Below are 25077 nucleotides of genomic sequence, written 5' to 3' on the forward strand. Positions count from 1 at the left end.
ACTACAGAGGTGCATAGATGGAATGTTGGGGGTTGAGTTTTATATGTACAAGATACACACACACGCATGTGCACACACACACACACACACACGACCAATAGCTACTACAAGCAGAAACAGGTGTGAATTATTATTTTCCAAATAACATATGTACTCTCAGTTCTTGCTGCAAATCAAGGTTGGGTTTATCTATATGCCAGAGAAAGTTTACTGACACAGGTATCTATTCTAGGGCAAAAAGGAACAGGGAGAGAAGAGGAAAAAATGCAAATTCAAGGGCTATTATAGAATGTTACATAACGAACTTGCGCAGTGACCAGGTGAAATGGCCATTGCAGAATGAGACATATGGGAGGTTGGTCCTGGTGAGAGAGGGGGTGCTATGAACTGCCCCCACCCTGATGCAGTCAAACTATTGGTGATGGAGACAGTTATGGAGTGGAAAAGTCAAATGACCATCTGAGCTATAGAAGCTTAGAACACCTTTTGATTCAACCTGGTGAACTTTGAAAAGAAAAGAAATAGCATTGAAGGTGAATCTGTTGAAGAATAAAAAATTGCTCTAAAATTTGGAGAGGGTCTCCTTGTTCCTACGAAGCAATTCTGAGGTTTTTTTTTTATCTCATTTCTAAAGGAAGCAAATGTGCCAAGTCTATCTTTTTACCTTAACTTGGAAGATTGTTATAATTTAGGTTTATTATTATGCACAAATTATAAAAGCTGCAGGCCAGTAGCCATTTAATTGCCTGATTCGTTCAAACTGGTGATGAGTTGGGTCCTGTTGGCAATTATACTCCTCCAACTGATGTATTTTCTGAAGAACTCATAAAATAGCTTCATTTCCCTCCAGACTATGTCATGTTTCCAATGGTATCAAGAATATACAGATAGGTACTAAACATAACTGGGTTGATCTGTTTTACAGAGATCAGAGAGCAGGAAAGATCAATGAGAGACTTGTACTCACTGCAGAAATGATTGAGAATATACAATCAGTCAAAGCTTACTGTTGGGAGAATGCAATGGAAAACATGATTGAAAGTGTGCGCCAGTAAGTATTTGCCCCTCCAATATTGTCCATGTAATCTTTATTCCTGTGGGTTTATTTGGTAGTTTTATTAAAAGGACATTTTTGCTCTTCCCTAAAGTTTTAATCCCCTGCAAACGAGTTAAATTATTTTAGCCTTATTCATCCTATAATGAACTGTATTGGGCCATTTTGGGTTACGCATTTAAGCTGCCTGTCCAACTATTGTGTTGCGCATTTTACAAATTTAAATAGGAGAAATGTGATTCTTTTGGGTGGCTGTGTAGCAAAGGCTTTACCTCTGGAAGATAGAGCTGAGTTTATAAGGTAAATCGGGGGAAATGTGGAAATTTAAACCAGTAATGATCTCAACCCCTACTTTTCTGCGGCACTCAGGTTGTTTTGGAGGACTGAAACTAAAGCTCTAGAAAATATGTGATGGCCAAGGTTAATCTTTAAAATGAAAGTTTGCATTTTGGTGTGCTTATCGGGGTGGAGAACTTGTAGCCCTCCAGATATTGTTGGCCATCCACTCCAGCCAGCATGGCCAAATGTCAGGGATGGACATTGCTGGAGAACCACATTTTTTGCCGTCTCTGGCCTACAGTGTCTGACAGAACAGGAAAAAATATTTCAAATTCCAAGAGGCTAGTCCTCCACAGAAATGAATAATGCAAATTATTCAGCATTCTAGTTTCACATTCCAACCCTGCACAAAGCTAAAAAAACCCCGTATCAGTCCTCGATGCCAACACTAAATGTTTAAATACTGGATAATCAGGTAACTGGATTGTTTTGTAGCTCTTTCATCTTGGTCTATTGCATACGGAACTTAGGCAATTTGTTTCCTTAACTATTTATTATATGGTTACTATGTGTTTTCCTTTTAAAAAAATATTCCCCCTCCCCTTGTTTGATATACAGAACTGATTGTGGTACTGGGTGTGTCCCTTCTCTGTTTTAGAAGGAAAACCAGCCTGTAGCCTTAATGCCTGGCACACTGTGTACGAGTGTTAAATATGAGTAGCAGCAGTATTCAGCACTGCAGCATTTCAGTTAGAATTAACAGGGGCTCAAAATGTTTAGAAACCAGAAAGAGTTGTACTATGTTAGAGCCAACTCAAAGAAAGGGAGTGAAGAAAGTTCAGCGCAAGCCTAGGATCTGGTGTTCCTTGAAATTATAATTTTTAGGTACAGAACACAAGAATATGGTAGGGAAGGAGTAAGAAGAAACAGCACATTCGTTTTCATTAATCAGTCATCAGTGTAACAATCCATATTGGATGCTTACCTTCAAAAGATGTAATGGGGGGAAAAGAGAGTAGCTGATTGATCTTTATCAATTTCAGATTTTGCTATAGATTTGGGACACCTTGCTTGTGAAAGTGTATCTTTTGACCATTTAAAAATTATTTCCCGTTAATTCTCTGGCCGATTTCATTTTGTATTTTGAGAAACTCTGTTTGACTTGACTTCCCTGTTTTTGCTTCTCAAAATTATTCACCAACATATACTTTTGCTGTTTCGCCAGCTAGTAGATTTCCACCTCAGCTTTAAGCATGCCTAGATGGAAGCACATTCCACTGATTTCACGTGCTCCCAAAACATGTGTGCTGTTTCTGACTGGGACCTGTTCATTCTGACTCTAACCATTAACATATATAGGCTGTAATCTGCATAGCGTCTCCTCCTTTTGGAATCCCATCAAAGTCATGATTTGAGCTGTAAACTGGAGACAAAGAGTTATCCTTTCCCCCCGCCCTCAGTGTGCATTAGGTTCCAGCTGCCAAGACTCAGTTTGGTTTGCTGTCTTATTGGCCATGCAATGAATTCTACATTTCCACAGTCTGGTTTAGTGTTGGAGATGTCTTCCATTCCCATGCCAAGCAATGTACAGGCCAGGGGCTCTCTGGGAACTGAATCCCAATGCAGCCCTGATGATGTATGTGTTCACTGAATGATTAACCTCTTATTGCTACAGTGCTGCATTGGGGTAAAGGGTGCTCCAAAGCTCAACCCACAGCTTTTATTTTATTGCACTATTGTACAATACAGAGATTTCTGTGAGTCTGGAGTATAATAAGCTGATAAAGAGCTTCAAAATTTCCCAAAATGCTGCAGATTTTGATGAAGCAGTTTATCCAAGCATGTAGAGCTACGCAGCTGTTCCATTTCTTTATTCACATCTGCATCGGGACTTTTTTTGCTTTTAAAAATTTCATTGTGAACTAATAAAAATTCTCAGCTTATTTGGACAATAGTTAGTCTGTCGTCTCTAGGTCTAGGATCTCTTCAAAACTGCATGGTTTTGCAGATGCAGTATTATCACTTGCAAGAAAAAGAAACAGAAGAACAGGGAAACAAAGCCACTTTCATCCTAGCCACATTGTATAAAGACATACCCTGGTGTTTGCAGAAAATGTCACATTTGCCCTATCTACAAACACTTTGGCCTATGATATTTTCTGAGATCCCTAGCAATATGTTGGCAGAATGCATGGAAATAACATTGCTGTCATAGTTTGCTATCACCTAGATGGTTGCTGCTAGAAGCCAACTAGTTTTAGGGATTTCCCTTGTCTCTGAATGTGCAGCTCTGATTTAACACACCTTTTAGTTGAAGTGTTGACCTGTGCAAAATGTGGTGTGAATGTTAGAGTTTTGAATATAGGTTCAAATTCCTAAGCTCACATTCTGAGCTACAGCTGTTCTCCAAGCATTTATTTGCAGCCCCAGCTGCTGTTTCTTTTAGGGTGGCATACCTTTCCCCAGGTATAATGACTTCCAAATTTTGCTTTTCTCTTTGACAGACCTGAACTGAAGCTGACCCAAAAAGCTGCTTATGTGAGATATTTCAATAGCTCAGCATTCTTCTTCTCTGGATTTTTTGTGGTGTTCTTGGCTGTGCTTCCGTACGCACTGATCTATGGAATTATCCTCAGGAAAATATTTACCACCATCTCATTTTGCATTGTTCTTCGCATGGCAGTCACTCGGCAGTTTCCTTGGGCTGTGCAGACATGGTATGATTCTCTTGGAGCAATAAACAAAATACAGGTACAATACATAAACCCAGTTCCCTACAGTAATAGAAGCTAATCCTTTGTAGTAGATTATCTTGCCAATTTATCACTGAAAGTACATTGCAATATTTTATTGCACTTCATTAAATGCTATTCGTAGAAGCCGTTTTGATGTATTTCTCCACTGTTGTTGAGGAAAATGTCAATTGACTGAGGTCATTGCTGACTTCAGCTGAAGTTCTCCAAATGTTTGCTCAGGCAGCCTGTTGAGAATCAATGGGATTTACTTTTTTTTCAAGTTTATAGAAGATTGTAGCTTGTATCTGATGCATGTAAAGCACATTGAGTTCAATGAGGCTTACTTCCAGGTAAGTGTGTATAGGACTGCAGCATGAACCAGTTTGTTTGGGGCAAGAAAAGGTCCTCAGTATACAGTGCTACTTTGTAGGGAAAATCCCTTTCATCAGAGTGGAAAAACAGTCTACAGTGGTTTCAATCGGAAAGTCAAGTTAACTGCTAGATCTCTTTAGACCTATTGCCCCATCTCTTTAGATCAGAGGTTTTCAACCTTTTTGAGTCCACGGCTCCCTTGACCCACTACATTCTTTCCATGGCACCCCTATGGGGCTCAGGAGCCCAGTTATGTCACCCCTTGTCTGCAGAGCTGGCAGCCTCTCACCCTTTTTTCGAACATCTTCCTTTGTGGAGTGTTAAGTTGTGGGTGAACATATCAGACGACACAGTGATTCTTCAAACAGCTCTTGTTTATTCATAGGCCAGAACAGAACTGAACTGAAGGGTTCAGCCAGCCTGCTTATATAGAGCTCCACTGGAACGCAACAGTAACCATTTTCTGTAACTACCCAATCACTGAACGTTACTTTCAATCCCATATTTGCATATGTTGACCTGAGTGAAAACTATCTACAGTATCCCCCTGCTGGCCCAGGGTGAGAACTTCAGTACATAACATGGAGTGTTCCCAGCCTCCTCTCCCCTCTCCTTGGCAGTCTTGCTGTTGCTCCTGCCCCAAAGAGAGGTGCGTTTCAGTGGCACCATTCACCTGCAGAGCTTATAGCCAGGGCTTCTGTAATAAATAGCTGTTCAAGCCTTTGGGAGGCAGAGACGTGAGAGAGCATCAGAAGAGGGAGGGAGGGAGGGAAAGAGAGACAGATGCCAGTGTTGCTCGTGGCATCCCGACCATCATTCAAGGCACCCCAGGGTGCTATGGCACAATGGTTGAAAACCACTGTCTTTAGATGGTCAGGTGTATTACTTCCATAGAGAAGTGAAGCACACAATGGATGTTTCTAAGCCCTCATCCACTTAATTCTTTGTATCTGTGGCTACTTTCCTACATTCACACAAGCTACCTCAACTCTTGATGTAGAAGCAGTATCTGCTAAAGGCTCTTCAATCACTACCTAGCAAGCAGTCTTAACTCCTGATCTTATAGTCACAGGAGTGCTTGGTCTTACAGGAAAGCATAGCTATATTGTACATAGCAGAAATTTGGGGAAATGGAGAGTGCCATTGGGACACTGTCGTCTCTATAAGAAGGACAGGCAAGGGTGTATTGGAGATGGTGTCACTCTGTATGTCAAAAAGAGTCCAACAACCTAGAAATCCCAAAAGGGTCAGACTCCTCAACAGAATCACTGAGTGGTGATACCAGATTTCCTATGGACGTCTTACCAAACACTGTGATAACCAGATGCTGAATTCGATGATACAGCAGGGCTTTACTTATGTAAAGTAGAGATGTGAGTGGCACTGTGGTCCAAATCACTGAGCCTCTTGAGCTTCCCATCGGAAGATCATTAGTTCGAATCCCCGCGACAGTGGGAGCTCCCATTTCTCTGTCCCAGCTCCTGCCAACCTAGCAGTTCAAAAGCAAGCCGGTGCAGGTAGATAAATAAATACCACTGCAACAGGAAGGTAAATGGCATTTCTGTGCGCTCTGGTTTCCGCCACAGTGTCTTGTTGCACCAGAAGTGGTTTAGTCATGTTGGCCACATGACCTGGAAAGCTGTCTGTGGACAAACGCCGGCTCCCTCGGCCTGAAAGCAAGATGAGCGCCGCAACCCCATAGCTGCCTTTGACTGGACTTAATCATCCAGGGGTCCTTTACCTTACCTTTTACCTTCTACTTATGTTGACTATCTAGCCTCCAAGATCTTCCTTTTGCTTTTGAGTATTCTCATCATGACATCTGACTAAGTTCCTTTTTTGCAACTATGCATTATGACGTTTATGAAAGCACCTGTGGAATAAGCTGGGAAGGATAGCTCAATTTTTCTCCACCTCGACCAGCATCAAACCTCTGTATCTCCCCTCCAGTGCCCATTGTCTCCTGAGTACAGCGACAGCCTGTGCATGACTGAAACCTTTTCTCATCTCACCCCACCACATCCATCGACCAAAATATATGGTATAACTGGATCCTGTGCATATTTACACAGAAATAAATCCTCCTGTGTTCAACAGATCTTATTCCAAAGTGTGTGCACATAACATTATAACAAAAAAAAAACACCCTCCTAGCTCTCATAGACAAAAAAAGGTGACAGATTAGAGAGAAACGAAAACACAGAAAGTCAGGGAGGTGAGCATTGGCCCATTCTACCCATTCAAAGCATAAAGGCAGAGAGTGGATATGCTGCTGCCCTCCAAATATTAGAACAAAAAATCCCAAGCAAACAAAAAAACAGTTTGCAAACCCTAATAAAATAAAAATAATGCTTGGAGTATGTGCAATTTTGCATTTTAAACTCACTTAAGGCAATATGGTGCATTATGATGGTATTGCAAGCAGTGACACAAATGTTTAGAACCATTGGGGGGTGAGTTGCGTCCCCAGCGAGGGTCCCAGAATCCATGGCTAATGGTGCCACTTGTTTAACTTTGGGCTGTCCTGTGTCCACAGGAAACTTTCCTGCCCTACGTAACCTTGGCTTGCCCTGTAACCCCTGGAAGTGACCATTTTCTTTGTGGCGTGACTTGCAGAATGAGAAGCCGCTGAGTCATTTAACCATTATATGCTCCAACTCTGTTTTGGAAACGGTGCTTCAAAGTTAAAGTGTTTTTATTTCATTAAAGGAAAACATAATTGTCACGATAATTTTTGTTTAAATAGCCGTGCCCAAGGGCATCTGAGGACAGGCACGCAGCAACCAGATATTAGAAGGTGGTTGTCTAGATTCAGGTTCAACATTTATTTCAGGATTAAACCAAGATAAAATGATGGGGGAAATGTGGAATGTGCAATGGCGCCATCTCTGTGCATTCTAAGCATTTACAGGCCGAAACACCTAGTTTGAAGATTTGGGTGAAAGACTTTATTACTGCAAATATGTGTTGAATAGTTAATACCCAACTGCTGTTAGTGCCACATATATGCTCAGATATGCTGTCAAGAGGATACAAACATAAACCTTAAGGCTGATTACAAGCGTGCAGGAAGCCATCTGAGTGCACCTTCATGGGTTTGCAGTTCGCACCCCCTTCAGAGTATATGTAAAGTGATCACTAGTTTTATTTGATGACAGCAAATAAACTGAAGCCTAATCCAAATAAGGCTGAGACACTGTTAGGCTGGCTGGCTGGGTGGTTGCTTGCTGTTGAAAAGGTTGCACTCCCTCTGAAGGTGTGGGTTGAACTTCTGAATCTCCTGCTGTTGCTCGAGGCTCAGGTGGCCTTGATAACCTCTAGGTTAGATTACTGCAACATGTTATACACGGGGCTACCTCTGAGGATGGTTTGGAAACTTCAGCTGGTGTAGAATTCAGCGGCCAGCTTGCTCACTGGGCCAAGACAGTTTGAGCATTAGTTTCTGGGCCCAATTCAAAGTGCTTTTGTATTTCCTTTGTGTTGCCCCTTTGCATGAGTAATACATGACAGGGCCTCTTTCTACATGCAGGACTCAGCTACATTAGTAAAGAAACAATGGTTTGAATGCGCTATAAACATGCAACACCAGATGGCAGCAGAGAGCAGGAAATTTTAAAACGTGATTTTCCATAGAGATTTTTTCTTTTGTTAAAACGATCTAATTTCTGACTTATTTATAGTGGGTTTTTCCTGTGTTTAGATCTATCTGCAGTTATACTCAAGTGAAAAAGCATAAGGTTAAATTCTTATTGGTGGTCTTTAAGTTGATCAGTGGAGAGGGGGAGATAGCATTAAGGAACAAAAAACAAAGGGTGACATAGCCAGTTCATATGAGCAGTTATGATGATCTTGCCATCTCACTAGCATGTTTTGTTGGTAGTCTCCACCTGAAGATGAATATTCACTGGTGTGGACAAACTTTGCCCATTAACAACGCCTTCTTTTTAATTAAAAGTAATTTGTGCCGGAACAAGAGAATGTTTTAAAAGACATGTTCTGTGGTCAGAATTTAGCATGCTGCATTATATGTATTGGCGCCTGAAAAACTTTAAATTAAATTTACAGGATTTCTTGCAAAAAGAAGAATACAAAACTCTGGAATATAATTTAACAACCACAGGGCTTGAGCTGGATAAAGTAACAGCCTTCTGGGATGAGGTAAATCTGAGATTTTGATCGTTTTTGCTGAGTTCTTAGAGTTTCTTTTAAAAGGATTGCCTCTTATTAGATTAACTGTTTCATGTGCCTTTAATAACTACAAGACAAGCTGATGTTCAGCAGGTGAAGACTGCGTTGTCATTCTATGCCCATGCTGCATAAAGCTTCACCTGATGAATTTCTGCACCAGATATAGTTTGAGAAGGGACAAGTGCCCAATCACAAAGAACCATGGCAAACCTAATGCATTAATTAGTTCAATCTGAAAGCATGAAAGCTTAGGGGGCGGGGAGGTTGCAAGAATTCCAGGATATATTGCTTTTTTATTATTATTAAAGGTTTTCTCAATACAATAAAAAAGCAAACAAAATAACATATAATTTTTTCAATATCCACATTTTCTTCACTTCTTTGGACTTCCTCACATCTCTCATTCCTGCGTTCTAAGTTTTTCAAACTTTACCCAGCAATTTATCACCTTGTTTCAATTCTTATATTATAATTTCCAATATTGTGTCCCTAATTTTAGATAGTTTTACGCAAACCTTAAAAGCTTAATTTTAGCATAATATTTATCCAAAATTTGTCTTTTCTTATATTTTCATTTATCTTCATACTCCTTTTAACTATCTTAATGGTGTCATATTATTAATAATCTTACATCTTTCTTAACACTCATACAATTTACAGTATTTTTGTAAATAATCCTTAAATTTCTTCCAGGATATATTGCTGTCCATATTTTACCAGTTAGCTTGTGGTGTTCTGTGCAAAACAACCACCACAAAAAAATCCTTAAAATCATCTGGTGTCTTAATTAATTTTTGTCCCACCATTCTTCCAATAAGTTCAAGGTGGCATACATGGTTCCCTCCCCCTTGAGATGCCATCCTTTATCCTCACAACAATCTTGTCAAGGAGGTTAGGTTGAGATATAGCTACTGGCCCAACTAAGACCACCCAGGGAACTGAATTGCCATGTAAGGAACACTCTCAACACTTCACCATACAACTAACATGGTATATAAATGGTGTGGCAATATAGGTGCATTTTCTAATATATGCCAGTGTCTCATTACAAAGGCAGATGGTGGGAAAAGGGGAAGAGAAGTTGCCCCCTCATCTCTCCCTTTATCCAAGCTTTCCAAGAAAAACACTCATTTTTCTAGACTCCACCCTGATAAGCCCAATAATGGACTATAATAAAAAAAAAATAAAAAAAGTTTGATTCTCCTTTGCATACCAATTTGAGGGATTGGGGCGGGTTTTGATATAGAGCATGAAATTCCTTGATTAATATCAGAACATATATCCGTCTAACTGTGGATATTCAATACATCTACATCAAGGTTAGCGGTTAACATCAAGTTAAGCCAGATTTTCTTCCAACTCAGAATCCATTTCCAGTTATGATTTCCAGATGATATGGGAAATCTGGTAAACCTTAAACATAGTTGGCAACCATGCTGCGATATTGCTTAAATGCAGGTGATGTGACAGGGTGGGAATTCAATGCAAGGAAGAAGAGAAGTTTTTTTTGGGTGGGTGGGTGTGTTTGTACGAGGAGCACAAAGAAGCGGCTTGATGAATATACAATAAATATACTACAGTATTTAAATTAGGGTCCATCTCCAAAATGTCAGCATTGATAATAGCAAACATCAGAACATATGGAATTATTTTAATGCAATAATAATGCAGATACATAATATGAAAGCGTTTTCTTTAGAGAACTCATTTATACATGCACAGAAACTTCCTTGTTGCTGCTCAATAATTCTGAGCGTTTGCTTTTCCTCTTTGCAGGGATCTGCGGAGTTTTTTGCAAAAGCACAGCAGGAAAATGGCAACAGGAAAATATCTACTGCTAGTGATGGTCTCTTCTTCAGCAACTTCCAACTTCATTTTACTCCTGTCCTTAAGGACATCAACTTCAGAATTGAAAAGGGAGAGATGCTGGCTGTTGCAGGGTCTACTGGAGCAGGAAAGGTACCGATGGCAGACTGCTGAAATACTTGCATGTCAAGGCTCTCAAGCCACCCCCCAGGAGAATTAAGACACAAGGACACAGATTTTAGGTTAATGTTAATGTGCAAAATTTAGGCCACAACTTTATTGGTTACAGAATGTGAGCGGTATTGGCTTGGGCATTGGCAACAACAGGCTAACTTATAGAGCTCCCCCAACCAATGACAGCCAGAGACCTGCCAGTTGCATAAAGGATCTGTAGGCCAATAGCTCTTTCATGCATTCTATCAAATACTATTGTTGTCTAAGCTACAATTTAAATATTTCCAGAAACTTGTATTGATAAAAGCACTTGTTTGATCCTAAGTACTACCTCACATAAGGGACGCGGGTGGTGCTGTGATCTAAACCACAGAGCCTAGGGCTTGCTGATCGGAAGGTCGGCGGTTCGAATCCCAGCGATGGGGTGAGCTACCGTTGCTTGGTCCTTGCTCCTGCCAACGTAGCAGTTCAAAAGCATGTCAAAGTGCAAGTAGATAAATAGGTACTGCTCCGGCAGGAAGGTAAACGGCATTTCCATGCGCTGCTCTGGTTCGCCAGAAGTGGCTTAGTCATGCTGGCCACATGACCCAGAAGCTGTACGCCGGCTCCCTCGGCCAGTAAAACGAGATGATCACTGCAACCCCAGAGTTGTTCGCGACTGGACCTAATGGTCAGAGGTCCCTTTACCTTTACATTTTTTACACAATATTGAAAAGTGCAGGAAGGTTTTTAAACTTTAAAGGGTATTTTGTTTGCGTTTGCATCTTGCTATGCTAGCACCACATGGGACGCAGGTGGCGCTGTGGGTTAAACCACAGAGTCTAGGACTTGCTGATCAGCGGTTCGAATCCCTGTGACGGGGTGAGCTCCCGTTGTTCAGTCCCTGCTCCTCCCAACCTAGCAGTTCGAAAGCACGTCAAGTGCAAGTAGATAAATAGGTACTGCTCCAGCGGGAAGGTAAACGGCGTTTCTGTGTGCTGCTCTGGTTCGCCAGAAGCGGCTTAGTCATGCTGGCCACATGTACGCTGTACACCGGCTCTCTCGGCCAATAAAGTGAGAAGAGCGCCACAACCCCAGAGTCGTCCACGACTGGACCTAATGGTCAGGGGTCCCTTTACCTTTACCTTATGCTACTACCAGCCCTGACTCCAGTTATTCTCAATAACTAACTCATCAAGTCACAGCTTAGCCGCAGTGCCTAAGACAGTGGTTCTCAAACCCTTTTTCTCTGGGCCACACTTTCAGAATAAAAATTTGATAACCGCTGTCCTAAGTTCTCAAGTTGTGTCACAGGAAGCCCACCTCTGTTGGAGATGCAGAAGTTTAAAAATACAGTTTTATGACTGTTTTACTAACTAAAGGCATTCTGTGACAAGTAGACCCCTTTTAGAAATTAGCTTTCACGGCATTCAAAGAAAAAATGAAGGGAATGCATGGAGGCTAATTTCTGAAGGCGGCTTGCATTTAGAGTACCTTTGATAACACGTATGATATTTCCTCATATTTCTCACCACTTTGATGTGCACTAAGTGCCACAAGGTTACTATTAGCTACTAATTAACTCAGAAACCATGGCAAGTGTATTCTGAAGTCGCGATCAATAGCTTCCTGAAGGGCTTTCAAGCTAGAATGAATCACTAGCTGTGCTATTGTCCTGTTTTACAGAGAAGTATTGCAGGAAATGTCACACCAAGCCAAATCATTAATAGGATCAATTAAAAAGTTACACAAATTAATTATGCTTTTTCAAGGTTGCACAAATAAGTCATATCTCTGGGTTTATGATTAATTTACACCTAATGCTTTGCCTGACTCATCAGAGATTCACAGGGGCATTGAGGTTTACTCTGTAAATGTGAAAGACTTCTATGATTGACAGGCTATTTTCTGAGTTTGCAAGGATGATTTTCAGACTTTTCATCCTTTTGCATTTTGAATTGTATTGGAATGAATCTGCCAAACCATGCACATAAGACCCCATCTTTTCAAATTTATTGATATAAACATATTGTACAAAGTTGCAAACTTAGAATAGTCATGGCTGCTAGATCTTGTTGTAAGGTAAAGGTAAAGGGACCCCTGACCATTAGGTCCAGTCGTGACCGACTCTGGGGTTGCGGCGCTCATCTCGCTTTATTGGCCGAGGGAGCCAGCGTACAGCTTCCGGGTCATGTGGCCAGCATGACTAAACTGCTTCTGGCGAACCAGAGCAGCGCACAGAAACGCCATTTACCTTCCCGCCTATTTATCTACTTGCACTTTGATGTGCTTTCAAACTGCTAGTTTGGCAGGAGCAGGGACCGAGCAACGGGAACTCACTCCGTCGTGGGGATTCGAACCGCCGACCTTCTGATCGGCAAGTCCTAGGCTCTGTGGTTTAACCCACAGCACCACCCGCGTCCCTTAGATCTTGTTGTACACACCTCTTTATTAAAGAATGAATGTTAATTATTATAAATCTCAATAACAGACATCTCTCCTGATGATGATTATGGGAGAGCTGGAGCCTTTGGAAGGTAAAATTAAACACAGTGGAAGGATTTCCTTTTGCCCTCAAGTATCATGGATCATGCCTGGAACAATTAAAGAAAACATCATCTTTGGGGTTTCCTATGATGAATTCCGATACAAGAGTGTCATCAAAGCCTGTCAGTTAGAAGAGGTCAGTCTTTAATATTTTCTTCTTGCTTGTAGTACGTGATTGTGGTTAAAAGTTGCAGGGGTACATATAGCTAATGGCAGCACTGTATAAGAAGTGCTGAATAAGATTTTTAAAATTCAAAGAAGCACTTATAATTTATTAGTACTGTACTGTATTCAGTATTTTCCTCATTCAGCACAAGGCTATATGAACCCTACTGCTTTAATTTCCCTGTTCAAGGTACGATCCTCTTCTACTTAGATCTCTTTGCACAGCCTTGACTGGTGAATGATTTAAAATGTGTCCAAATCATAAAGCAACCTGTATTTATAATTAAAATTTAAATTTCAAAACAACACTGGGCTTACAATTTAGTTAAGGTCAATATGGGCATCAAATGCATATATATACATAGAGAGAGAGAGAGAGAGAGAGAGAGAGAGAGAGAGAAAGAAATATAGTTGTTGACACATCTAGTCAAAGCATGATAAAATAAATGAGAATGGATAGTGAGACAATATTTTCCTGAGATGTGTCATACTCTTGTGGAACCTGTCATCAGCTGCAAGATTGATTTCAATTACATTGTAGAGAACTAACCCTCTGAATTTTTACGTATAATAAGGTATAGCTGTCCCATAACTAGGACAGTAAATCTAAGAATCAAATATTATGCTTTCTGTTAAGAGGAAACAGCCACAGTAATGTTATAGTAAAATTTATACTAATATATATGCATGTCTGTTATCTCTTCGGCCGAATCTTGAAATTTTGAAATGGCTGTTGAAATTGTAGAAATCCAATTCTTGCTTGAGGTTGCTGTACTTCCAAAGTCTGTCTGTTCATTAAAGTCAGGCTTTGCCAACAAAATAATTAAAGCAGAAATTCCCTGAAGTTATGTTTTCATGATGGATAGGTTGTGTTGCATAACCTGCAAATGGCTCAGCCGGGTAAGCTATAAATCTTCTGGGTCTGAATAGAAGGAAAAGAATAGGGATGAGACAGAAGATGTAGAGCTAGTAATAGCACTTAAAATATTTTTTATCAGAAGTGTCTATTAACTAGCATTTGCAAAGTGCATGTATAACATTGTTATACTAAGCAAGTAATATGGAATGCTGAACAGCTTGTTCATCTCATACCTGTAAGTCATAGTTCATATATTACCTTTCTGATGGGACGCGGGTGGTGCTGTGCTCTAAAAGCACTCCAGTGCAAGTAGATAAATAGATACTGCTGAGGCAGGAAGGTAAATGACGTTTCTGTGCATTCTGGTTTCTGTCATGGTGTTCTGTTGCGCCAGAAGTGCTTTAGACCTGCTGGCCACATGACCCGGAAAGCTGTCTGTGGACAAACATCAGCTCCCTCGGCCTGAAAGCGATATGAGTGCCGTAACCCCATAGTTGCCTTTGACTGGACTTAAATCGTCATGGGGTCCTTTACCTTTTTACCTTTTGCCTATATTACCTTTCTCATGTATGTACCGTATTTTTCCCTCTATAACACGCAGATTTTTTCTCCTAAAAAGTAAGGGGAAATGTCTGTGCGTGTTATAGAGCGAATGTGTGGTCCCTGGAGCCGTTTGTCCCAAGTGCATGGCAAAAATCATATTGCGCCCTCACGGAGGAGAGGAGGCTGCTGCTTTCCTGCATTCTGCCTCAGGGTCTTACTGCCCACCCTGTTCTGTTTCGGTTGCTGTTTGCTCAGACGGAACAAAGAGCAGTGAAATCCCCTCCCCTCCAGGCAACCCCTCCCCTCCAGGCAAGTAGAGAGGAAAGCAGAGCGTCCCTGCTCCGGTGCTGCTGCTGCTGCTGCTGCGTCTGGGGACTTGGCAGGCAGCGGAAAACATGCAGATGAGAGAGAGAGAGAGGGGGCTGGCTTGAGTGGGTGGGTGGACTTTTGCCTTCCTTCCCCCCCTTTAAACCCCTCTCCTGCATTCTTAGCCAGCTGCTTCTCCGCACACCCCTCTCATGCTCCTTGTCCCTTCTATATTTTTCCTTCCCTCCCCACTTAAAACGTGGTTATTGGTACTTTTCTATCCAAAAATATTTGAGATGGAACCAGAAATCCGTCAAGGTTTGTGGTGTTGGCCTCAGAAAAGGACCTATATTTCTATTTATTAAAACAAATGCAGGATTTTACCAGGGATGTTGAACACATTATGTCTGGCACTGAGTATAGTATTTAGGAACAGTCCTTGACAATCTTAAAACTGTACTCAAGGCTGGTGGGAAGGGAGCAACTGAAACTTTAAAGAAACATGATTGGCTTGAGAGCTTAAGGAGAAGTAGACTCCAATGCAATTTTCTCCCTCAGAACTCTACAGTGGACATTGAGAAGGCCTTGATGAACTTGGTAAAGGTCTCAGAAAACCTGGCAAATCGTGATACTCACAGACAAGTTAGGAAATATCTCAAGAAAATTGTTTCACAATCTTACTTTGCCCCTTAAGAACGTAGGAAGAGAACCAGGTCTAAGGCTCATTTAGTTCGGCGATCTATTCTCAGAGTGGCCAGCCGGTCTTCTGCTTGCCTGCCAATCTAAACTCCCCCCTCATTTTTGTATGTTCCTTAATTAGCCTTAAACTGCATATAGGTAAAGGTAAAGGGCCCCTGGATGATTAAGTCCAGTCAAAGGCAGCTAGGGGGGGTGCTCATCTTGCTTTCAGGCTGAGGGAGCCAGCGTTTGTCCACAGACAGCTTTCCGGGTCATGTGGCCAGCGTGACTAAACTGCTTCTGGTGCAACGGGACACCGTGATGGAAACCAGAGTGCACGGAAACGGCGTTTACCTTCCCACCACAGCAATACTTATTTATCTACTTGCACTGGCGTGCTTTCAAACTGCTAGGTTGGCAGGAGCTGGTACAGAGCAACGGGAGCTAACCCTGTTGAGGGGATTCGAACCGCTGACCTTCTGATCGGCAAGCCCAAGAGGCTCAGTGGTTTGGACCACAGTGCAACCCGCATCCCTGTTAGACTTCATATATTGAGTCCCAGTGAACAGAAGAAGGCCTTCTTTCTTCTGACTGGGATTGGGATTCTGATTTGGATGCTAATAGGATTCTACTTTTGTATATGACTCTCACTGTCGATGATCAGAGGAAATATGAGACTTGCTTTTGTTCCTATGGGTACTTTATACCGTAGTTAAGTTTGTCAGATACGTCTTCAAAAGAGTCCCAGCAGCTTACAAAACAGCCTAGACTGCTGTCTCCAGCTTAAGTACCCACAGTGAAATTAATGCTGAAACTGTGGAGGGGAAAAAACATTCAGAAAATAACCAAATCAATGTTTGGAGAATCAGGAAAGAGAAAAACTGAAGGAAGCCCAGGATTATTGTGTTTATTTACAAAGCAAACCAGAGTTTAAATTGCTGGTAGCGTATTTGTCTTAGTAGCTGACCACCTAATCAAATCCAGCAGAGCATAATGACCCCAAAGGCTGAAAGATGAAACTAAAACAAATGTAGGGCAGGAAAAGGGGATAAACATCTTACAGAACAATTAGCCTTAGATCATGGGTAGGCAAACTAATGCCTGGGGGCCGGATCCGGCCCAATCACCTTCTAAATCCAGCCCTCAGACTGGGAATCAGCATGCTTTTACATGAGTAGAATGGGCCCTTTTTAAAAAAAAAATGCATCTCTAGGTTATTTGTGGGGCATAGGAATTCGTTCATTCCCCCCCCCAAAAAATATAGTCTGGCCCCCCACAAGGTCTGAGGGACAGTGGACCGGCCCCCTGCTAAACAAGTTTGCTGACCCCTGCTTTAGATACCGTAATTTACTCAAAAGTGCAATGGATTTTTCCTGCAGCAGAGGGAATTCCTAAAGGTACGAGGGTTGTCTCATGGTCTAGAGCTGGTAAGAGTCGTAGCATTGTGCATGTGGTCCTCTCTGCTCTACTGCAGATGTGCAGCCTTTCCCAAGGAAGAAAGCAAAGCTGTTATCTACCCAGAGTAAACACAATATGGGCAGTGCTTGTTTGTCTGCTATTAGTCTGTGCATGATGATCTCCTATTACTCTGGTGCGAACATCGCAACCTATTTTACCCTAAATGTTTGGGGGGGAGAGTATTTAAAATTTTGGAAGTCTTATCCCAAATGAAGTACAGATCCTCACCACCCAAGAATGTACATTAAAAATAATACCAGTCAAATAGAGATGGCAATAATTTCTAGGGCTTAATTAAAAACAACCAGCCACCAGGATGGAAGCTGGTGAGTTCTTAAAGTCCACCATGTGTGCTTGCTAAGAAACTGTGTCCCATGCCACTAAATGAATGACTGGGAAATTATATTTTCTGCATTATATCAAATGTCTGCTATGTCCATCACAAAAGGCTACCACATAAACTAAGCTTAATGGGAGAAGAGTATTGCTCATCTAATGGATTAGTTGCTTGCCAAATAACAAAAAACATAGGCTAGAAACAATTAAGAGGTTATTGCAATGAAGGGAGACTGGAGCCAATTGGCATCTGTATAAGTTATGGGTAGCTGGGGTGAGCTGTAAAGTGGCCAAATCCTGTGTATGATTAGCTTAGTCAGGATTCTGAAGAGCCCATTGGGTTGCAAAGAGCTCTAAAGAGAGATTGCTCCCAACCAGATCTGGTTAAAATGGCAAACAAGTTGTGTGAATTTGCCCTCAGTCACTCATTTTTATGACTTGCTCCACATGATATAAATTGAGAAGCTGTGGTGTAATCTGAAAAAAAAAAATCTTTTATAAAATGTTTCAACAGGACATTTCAAAGTTTCCAGAAAAAGATGACACAGTTTTGGGAGAAGGTGGGATCACTCTCAGTGGTGGTCAGCGAGCCAGGATCTCTCTTGCCAGGTGAATTGAAATAATTGTATGATGTTTTTAATAAATACAGCCCATACTTGTTTTGTTATCAGCATGCATTTTCTCATGATTAATGGAAGTCTCACATTCATATGCAAGGTAAGGATTTGGTTTTATAAATTCAGAAGCTTGTTGCTTTCTTACAACTAATTGAAAAACTTCTGGTGCCTAAAATTGCTGCTAAATTTTTAATGTTTTCAAATACAACTTTCTAGTTCATGGTATGAAATTCCAGCCTTTTCCAAAGTTCTGGCATTTAAAGGGAGGCATCAGAAATAATCCTACACTCCGTTTTCCTCCCCTGTTGTAACTAGCAGTTTCCACTTTGCAAGAACTAATGCATTCAGGTTCCCATTGTTATAATGTTTGAAATCATCCCTGCCTCTGAAAATGGGTGCACTGTCTGCCCAAAGTTTTCAGCATTGCATTATTCACTAGTGCAAATACTCCCATTGCAAGCTCAGTCAGGCATTTCCTCAGCACTTATGGGAAGCACACGGGAGGTAGTGGTTTTAGCACAGAGTTGTTGCTAGCAACACAGTCCTTATTTAAACTAGAATTGTTTCAAGTGAAGTAATACACTACAGGAATAGGTGGCAGCTTTCAGATGAGGGTTATACGACTTAAACTCAGAGAACTGAAATAGAATAATAGAATTGTAGAGCTGGAATAGTCAGATCCTTCCCCTGTATAACATGTAAGTAAAGGGAAAGGGACCCCTGACCATTAGGTCCAGTCGTGACCAACTCTGGGGTTGCGGCGCTCATCTCGCTTTATTGGCCAAGGGAGCCGGCGTACAGCTTCCGGGTCATGTGGCCAGCATGACTAAGCAGCTTCTGGCGAACCAGAGCAGCACACGGAAACGCCGTTTACCTTCCCGCCAGAGCGGTACCTATTTATCTGCTTGCACTTTGACGTGCTTTTGAGCTGCTAGGTTGGCAGGGGCAGGGACCGAGCAACGGGAGCTCACCCCGTCGCGGGGATTCGAACCGCCGACCTTCTGATCGGCAAGTCCTAGGCTCTGTGGTTTAACCCACAGCACCAACCACATCCAGTATAACATGTAGATACCATTTATATGGGACCTCTTTAATCACATAGATAGAAAATATGTCTACAGCACCGTCATGGGCTAATTTACTTCTTGTTTGCATTTTGAGCTTATTCTGGAGAAACATGATCGCCACCGTGTTCACAAATAATGGCAAAATTCAAATTTAATCACTGAGGATTTAAGATCCAAGCAAAGCACCATGTTTTTATGTGGCCTATCAATGGATAAGTGCTTGGTATCGGTTGTTGCTGGCATCTGTCTGTCTTGGGAGACAACAGAAGAATGCGTCATTGGGGGTGAAATTAAACTGTTGGAAGGTTACAGTGCCTGCTGTGGCTGTGGAACCATTATGCGAGAAACATATTTTGTTGCCACTGGGGCAAATGAAGGCAGGTCCGGTGGTGCTGCAGCAGAGGCGCCATGGTGTTCAAAAATTCAGGTTGTAATTGTTTCCCGAAATTAAATGTTAATATGGTGGATTATAAAGCCTACGTGATCGCAATACTGGATTCCCTGGGTGACCTTTATATTGCATATAATAACAGAAAAATATTCTGATCAAACATTCCAAACATAAATTAAATCTTAGCATTTAGTTTTAATGGAAGCTAATTTCATTTTTATGTCCTTTATTTAGAGCAGTATATAAAGATGCTGATTTATATCTCTTGGATTCCCCTTTCGGTTATCTAGACATGTTAACAGAGAAAGAAATATTTGAAAGGTATAGTATATTTTGACATATTTGCTTGTTTGATAAATAATTTTTATTAAATAAATAAATTTAATAAATAAAATTTGCTTATTTAATAAATAAACACACAGGTTATTATGCCAACGTAATGCAAAAGAATTTGTGCAAAGCAGCATGCAAACCCAAGAAACAGATTTTCTATTGTATAATTTGATAGTTCAAATGCTTAATGCTTTTAGGAGTAGGTTTAGGTAGGTTCAGAACATCATGAAATGCACATTATTCTGTGGATATTGTAACTGATTGGATTGCAATAAACCCTCATGATCATTCCAAGCTTCTTAGTCTGAGTTTCAGTAGTTCTGTAGATCATCCCAGGATGTGCTATAAGCCTTTGTGCTGGTTTGCTGACCTCACCTTAGCTGTTATCAGTCACTTAATGACATTTAAAAGAACACACTTCTCATCTATGTTTGTATGCAAATAATAGTTTAACTGAGCCTTAAAAAACAACAACACACAGGCAGGGGCTGGAGCACATGGAGGGTGCCCCGGGGGTGGTAGGGGATGTCGCCCCCTCAATATTGGGGGTGAGTGAGCCCCCTGATTCAAAATATTGAGGGGGCCGGAGCTCCCTGTGCCCCATACACCCAGTGCTGGTGGCTATGATATTCAGATACCTAGCTAGACTCCTCAGTGCACAATTACTTGAGTGGCATGCTTTCTTTTGCTCTTCAAATTGTATCTTAGCTACCGTAAATGAATCTGGGTTGTTGCTTTTAAGCTGGAAAGCACACAAAGAAGATCAGCAAAATTGGACAGAAAATGAAGTACAGAAATGAGCAATGATTACCCTCCTTGAAATCTCTAATTGTCCCCCCCCCCTTCTTTTTGCGAAGCTGTGTTTGCAAACTTATCGTCAATAAAACTAGAATACTTGTTACATCGAAGCTGGAACATTTGAAAATAGCAGACAAGATACTAATTTTACACGAAGGAAGCTGTTATTTTTACGGGACCTTTTCTGAACTCCAGGGTCAAAGACCCAACTTTAGCTCTGAGCTGATGGGATTTGATGGTTTTGATCAGTTCAGCACAGATCGAAGGAACTCCATTCTAAGCGAAACGCTGCGGAGACTTTCTATTGGTAGCGACGGCATGGGCGCACCAAACGAAATGAAGAGAACGTCTTTTAAGCAGACCTCAAACTTTGTGGAAAAAAGGAAGAACTCGGTCATGAATGCGCTGAATTCTAGCAGGAAGTTCTCCTTTATGCAAAAAGCTCCATTGCAGGTCAATGGTATAGAAGAAGGCCTTGGGAAACCCGTAGAAAGAAGGTTTTCATTGATACCGGACTCTGAACAAGGAGAGGCAATTCTGCCGCGCAGCAATGTGATCAACGCAGGACCCACGTTTAGAGAACATAGAAGACAGTCTGTGCTTAACTTGATGACCCGAACATCAGTTCACCAACGTCAGAGTTTTTACAAAAAGGGCAACGTATCCATACGTAAAATGTCAGTAGCCCACCCGTCTTGCGAGACAGATATCTATGCCAGGCGCTTATCTATGGATAGTGTGGCAGAAATAAGTGAGGAGCTTAATGAAGAGGATTTAAAGGTACGTGGTTCAAATTACTCTTGGCAGATGTGCATTTATATACCATCCACTTCATAAAATGTAGTCCATGAAAGCTTATCCCATAATAACCCGGCTGCTCTTTTACATTGCTGAAAGACTATTTTATCAGCAAACATACTAACATGGCTGCTCTTCTGGAAGATTGTTGTTAGATATGCTTCAGTTCCCAGTATCTATGTCAGGGGTCAGCAAACTTTTTCAGCAGGGGGCCAGTCCACTGTCCCTCAGAGCTTGTGGGGGGGGGACGACTATATTTTTTTTGGGGGGGATAGTGAATTCCTATGGCCCACAAATAACCCAGAGATGCATTTTAAATAAAAAGACACATTCTATTCATGTAAAAACACTCAGATTCCCGGACTGTCTGCGGACCGGATTTAGAAGGCGATTGGGCTTGATCCGGCCCCTGGGCCTTAGTTTGCCTACCCATGATCTACGTACTGTAACATGGTCCTCTAAGACTGAACACCCAGTAGAGCATTCTTGTATCACGTACCCCTTTGATTTCATATTTGAAAATGTAATTAATGATCTCAGGGAGATTTTTATCACAGTAATAGTCCTACTCAGGTGTTGGATTTACTCACATTCAAAGAACGCATGAAGGGCTGCAGGTCTGTGTGTACTGCCCCCAACAACCCTGCCCCAGAAAAATCCAGAGTGGAGTGTGCAAAGTCCTAGGAGCTCGGATGGTATGTGTGGCTCCACTCCCCACAACCATGCATTGTTTGAACACAAGTAGACCCAACACTTCAGTAGTACTATTGTTGAATCAAAGCACAAAGATTACATTTGGGCTATGCTTCAGGGAGCACAGCAGTGCTTTGTTTATTGTGTACTATGCAATTATAAATTATTACAACAAAGTATCCAGGTGGTGAACATAACACATCCTTAAAATAGTAAAAAAATACTTATCCAACATCTGTACAATAACCAGTGGTTGCCAGATATTGTCAAAATCTTCTCCTTCATTGCAGCTCCTCAATGGTTTTTTTAAATAAAAAAAGTTAGAAGTATGAATGCAAAGAAATAGACTGGGCAAATATTCTTAAGCATCTTATTGTGTGAGCATCATATTGTAGGGTTGCCATATTTCAGAAAAGTTAAATTCCTGGCACACGCAAAATTGCTGAGCTTTTTAGAAATTGTTCATCTTTTTTTGGGGGGGGGAACTTCCCCCCAAAATACTGATTTTTAAGCTTTTGGAGCTGCTTTTTCCGTCTCGTTGCCATACATCCAGGGTTTCCCTGAAAAAAAATCCCCCCGATACAATTTTTACATCCGAAAACAATGAGATGTCAGGAATTTTCAAGTATATCATATTGTTTAGAAGACAGCTAGAAATTTAAAAAGTTTTATACACATCTCAACAATGGTCAGCTCCCATTCCTTTGAATAAGTTGCCAACGAAAGATTATGTTACTCAGATAGTTCTAATCAGTGCTTTTTTCAGGGGGCACTCAAGGGTACGGAGTAACGGAACCTCTTTTTGTTGTTAAAAAGTATGGCTCTTACTGTAGCAACTTCATGGTGAGTACCAGCACCTATTTTTCTAGAAAGAAAGCACTGGTTCTCATTGTGTTCTTGTCCATTATTTTCCCAGGAATATTTTTGTGAGGATTCAGAGACCATGAATGCTGTTACTACATGGAATACATACTTCAGATATATTACTGTCCACAAAAAGTTGATTATTGTGTTAATTATATGTGTAGTTATTTTTCTAATCGAGGTAAGTATATTAACTCTATTTTAACTGAACTCTGCTTAAGCTACTATAAATGAAAGCACTGTTAGCATAACTCTTTTCATAGTGATAGCAACAGAAGGGAGCCACTGGCACTCCTAACCCACAGGCACTGGCGGAGGAAGAGAAGTGCAGGGGGGCACATGCGGCTGCTCCTCCTGCGCTGGGTGCCATGCCCCCAGGATGCACTTCACGCCCCTGTGGGTGGCGCGCCACGCCCCCGGGATGTGCGCCATGCCCGCCCCCACCTGCTCTCCGCCACTGCTCACAAGGAAACTACACTCTTGGCTGATATTGATCAGTTACATTACCATGTCATTTCTAAGAATTTTCATCATATCAAGTACCAGCAAGAGACATAACAGAACATGCTCACAGTATTCCATGTATGTTAAGGCATTGTGAGTTGAGCAGTCAGGCTGTAGCATGGCTCATTAGAAAACAAAATAACCCACTTCAACCATTTAGGGGAATATACCAATTAATTCTAAAATTTAAGGTGGAGGAGGGAAACCTTTAATATTCTAGATTAAATATGTTCTAGTCTGACCCATAGTTTACTAAAAAACCCCAAAACCTGTTAGTGTGTGTGAAATTAACGGTGTGATCCTACTAACAGTTACCTTTCTGCATGCTCTATTTAACACAGTGTTTCTTCTAAGACATTGGTAGCATTGCACTGTAAACTAAGGAAGAAAACAGAGGGTAAAAATAAGGTTGATAAAATATAAACTGGCAAACTTTAAAAGTGAAAAGAAAATTAACACATACACAAAGGAATTAGATAAAAATAGGAAGTTGCTTTAAACATGCGTTACCATTTATTTAGATTCCTTTCATACCCTGTGTTTCCCAAAATTCCCTAGACAGATGGTTCTCCCCTATACGAACAGGTTTCTGGGCTAGATGGGCTGTTGGTTTAATCCAGTAGGGCTCTTGTTATGTTTTTAACATGTATGCCATCTTGGACTTCTTGGAAAAAGAGCAAGATAATAACAGGAAATGATGATGACAGACAATTAACTATGTGTTTCTTATTTGCAGGTGGCTGCTTCTCTTGCTGGAGTATTGATTATCAATAAGTGAGTGTTTATTGTATTATATTATTTTAAGTATATAAAATATATTTGCCATCTTTCCACAGGGCCTGCAAGACAGAGCTGTTCCACCTGGCCTTTGGTTTGGACTCCGTCTGACCCTTATGTTTCCCTCCCCTTATGGTTTTGACTTTTAAAATGAGGCTGCATTTTAAATTGCATTTTGTTTAAATAAATATTTATTAAAGTTTCCAAATTGATACATAAAAAAAGCCAACAAAAAACAAAAATGCACAAAAAATAACGAAAATACACAAATACACAGTTTAGAACACAGAAAAAAACAGGGGGGGAAAACGAACAAAACAAATATAGTTTCCTTTACTTATTTCCATTAACTTATTTCCCAGACCTCCTCTCACCTCCCCCTTTTGTATTTCAGTTCAAATTCTTAAATCAGCAAATCCTTATTATAGCTTATTATAACTTATTTTAACTTATTGCTCAACCTTTACATTACAGCTGGAAACCCCTTAATTTCTGTCCAACATCATTCTAGCATTCCTTAATTTTACAATGTTTCTGCAAATAGTCTTTAAATTTCTTCCAGTCTTCTTCTGCTGACTCTTTTCCCTGGTCTCGGATTCTGCCGGTCATTTCTGCCAGTCCCATATAGTCGTTAAATTGCATTTTAACTTGTATTTTAACTTGTTTTTTTTCTTTCTCTTTTTTTCTTATTATGTTTTTACTGACATTTTATTGATGTTAGCTGCCCTGAGCCCGGCTCTGACCGGGGAGGGCGGG

At 41.0% G+C, this 25077-nt stretch overlaps 1 protein-coding gene across 5 annotated transcripts in view; it reads left to right on the forward strand.

The window, feature by feature from the left end:
- The window catches only part of CFTR (CF transmembrane conductance regulator), an 89508-nt gene that overhangs the window by 26752 nt on the left and 37679 nt on the right, over positions 1 to 25077 (forward strand). For all 5 annotated transcript variants that reach the window (XR_014555328.1, XR_014555329.1, XR_014555330.1 and 2 more), the window contains 10 exons: positions 926 to 1051; positions 3838 to 4084; positions 8506 to 8598; positions 10405 to 10587; positions 13079 to 13270; positions 17994 to 18088; positions 19789 to 19875; positions 20745 to 21465; positions 23093 to 23221; positions 24281 to 24318. Coding sequence is in view for 2 of the 5 variants with exons in the window: in XM_083698915.1 (XP_083555041.1) it covers positions 926 to 1051; positions 3838 to 4084; positions 8506 to 8598; positions 10405 to 10587; positions 13079 to 13270; positions 17994 to 18088; positions 19789 to 19875; positions 20745 to 21465; positions 23093 to 23221; positions 24281 to 24318 (1911 nt within the window). In the remaining 3 variants the exon portion in view is untranslated. The remainder of the gene's footprint in view (positions 1 to 925; positions 1052 to 3837; positions 4085 to 8505; positions 8599 to 10404; positions 10588 to 13078; positions 13271 to 17993; positions 18089 to 19788; positions 19876 to 20744; positions 21466 to 23092; positions 23222 to 24280; positions 24319 to 25077) is intronic.

This window comes from Podarcis gaigeae, assembly GCF_964106915.1.
Source record: "Podarcis gaigeae genome assembly, chromosome: 10".
Taxonomy (NCBI): domain Eukaryota; kingdom Metazoa; phylum Chordata; class Lepidosauria; order Squamata; family Lacertidae; genus Podarcis; species Podarcis gaigeae.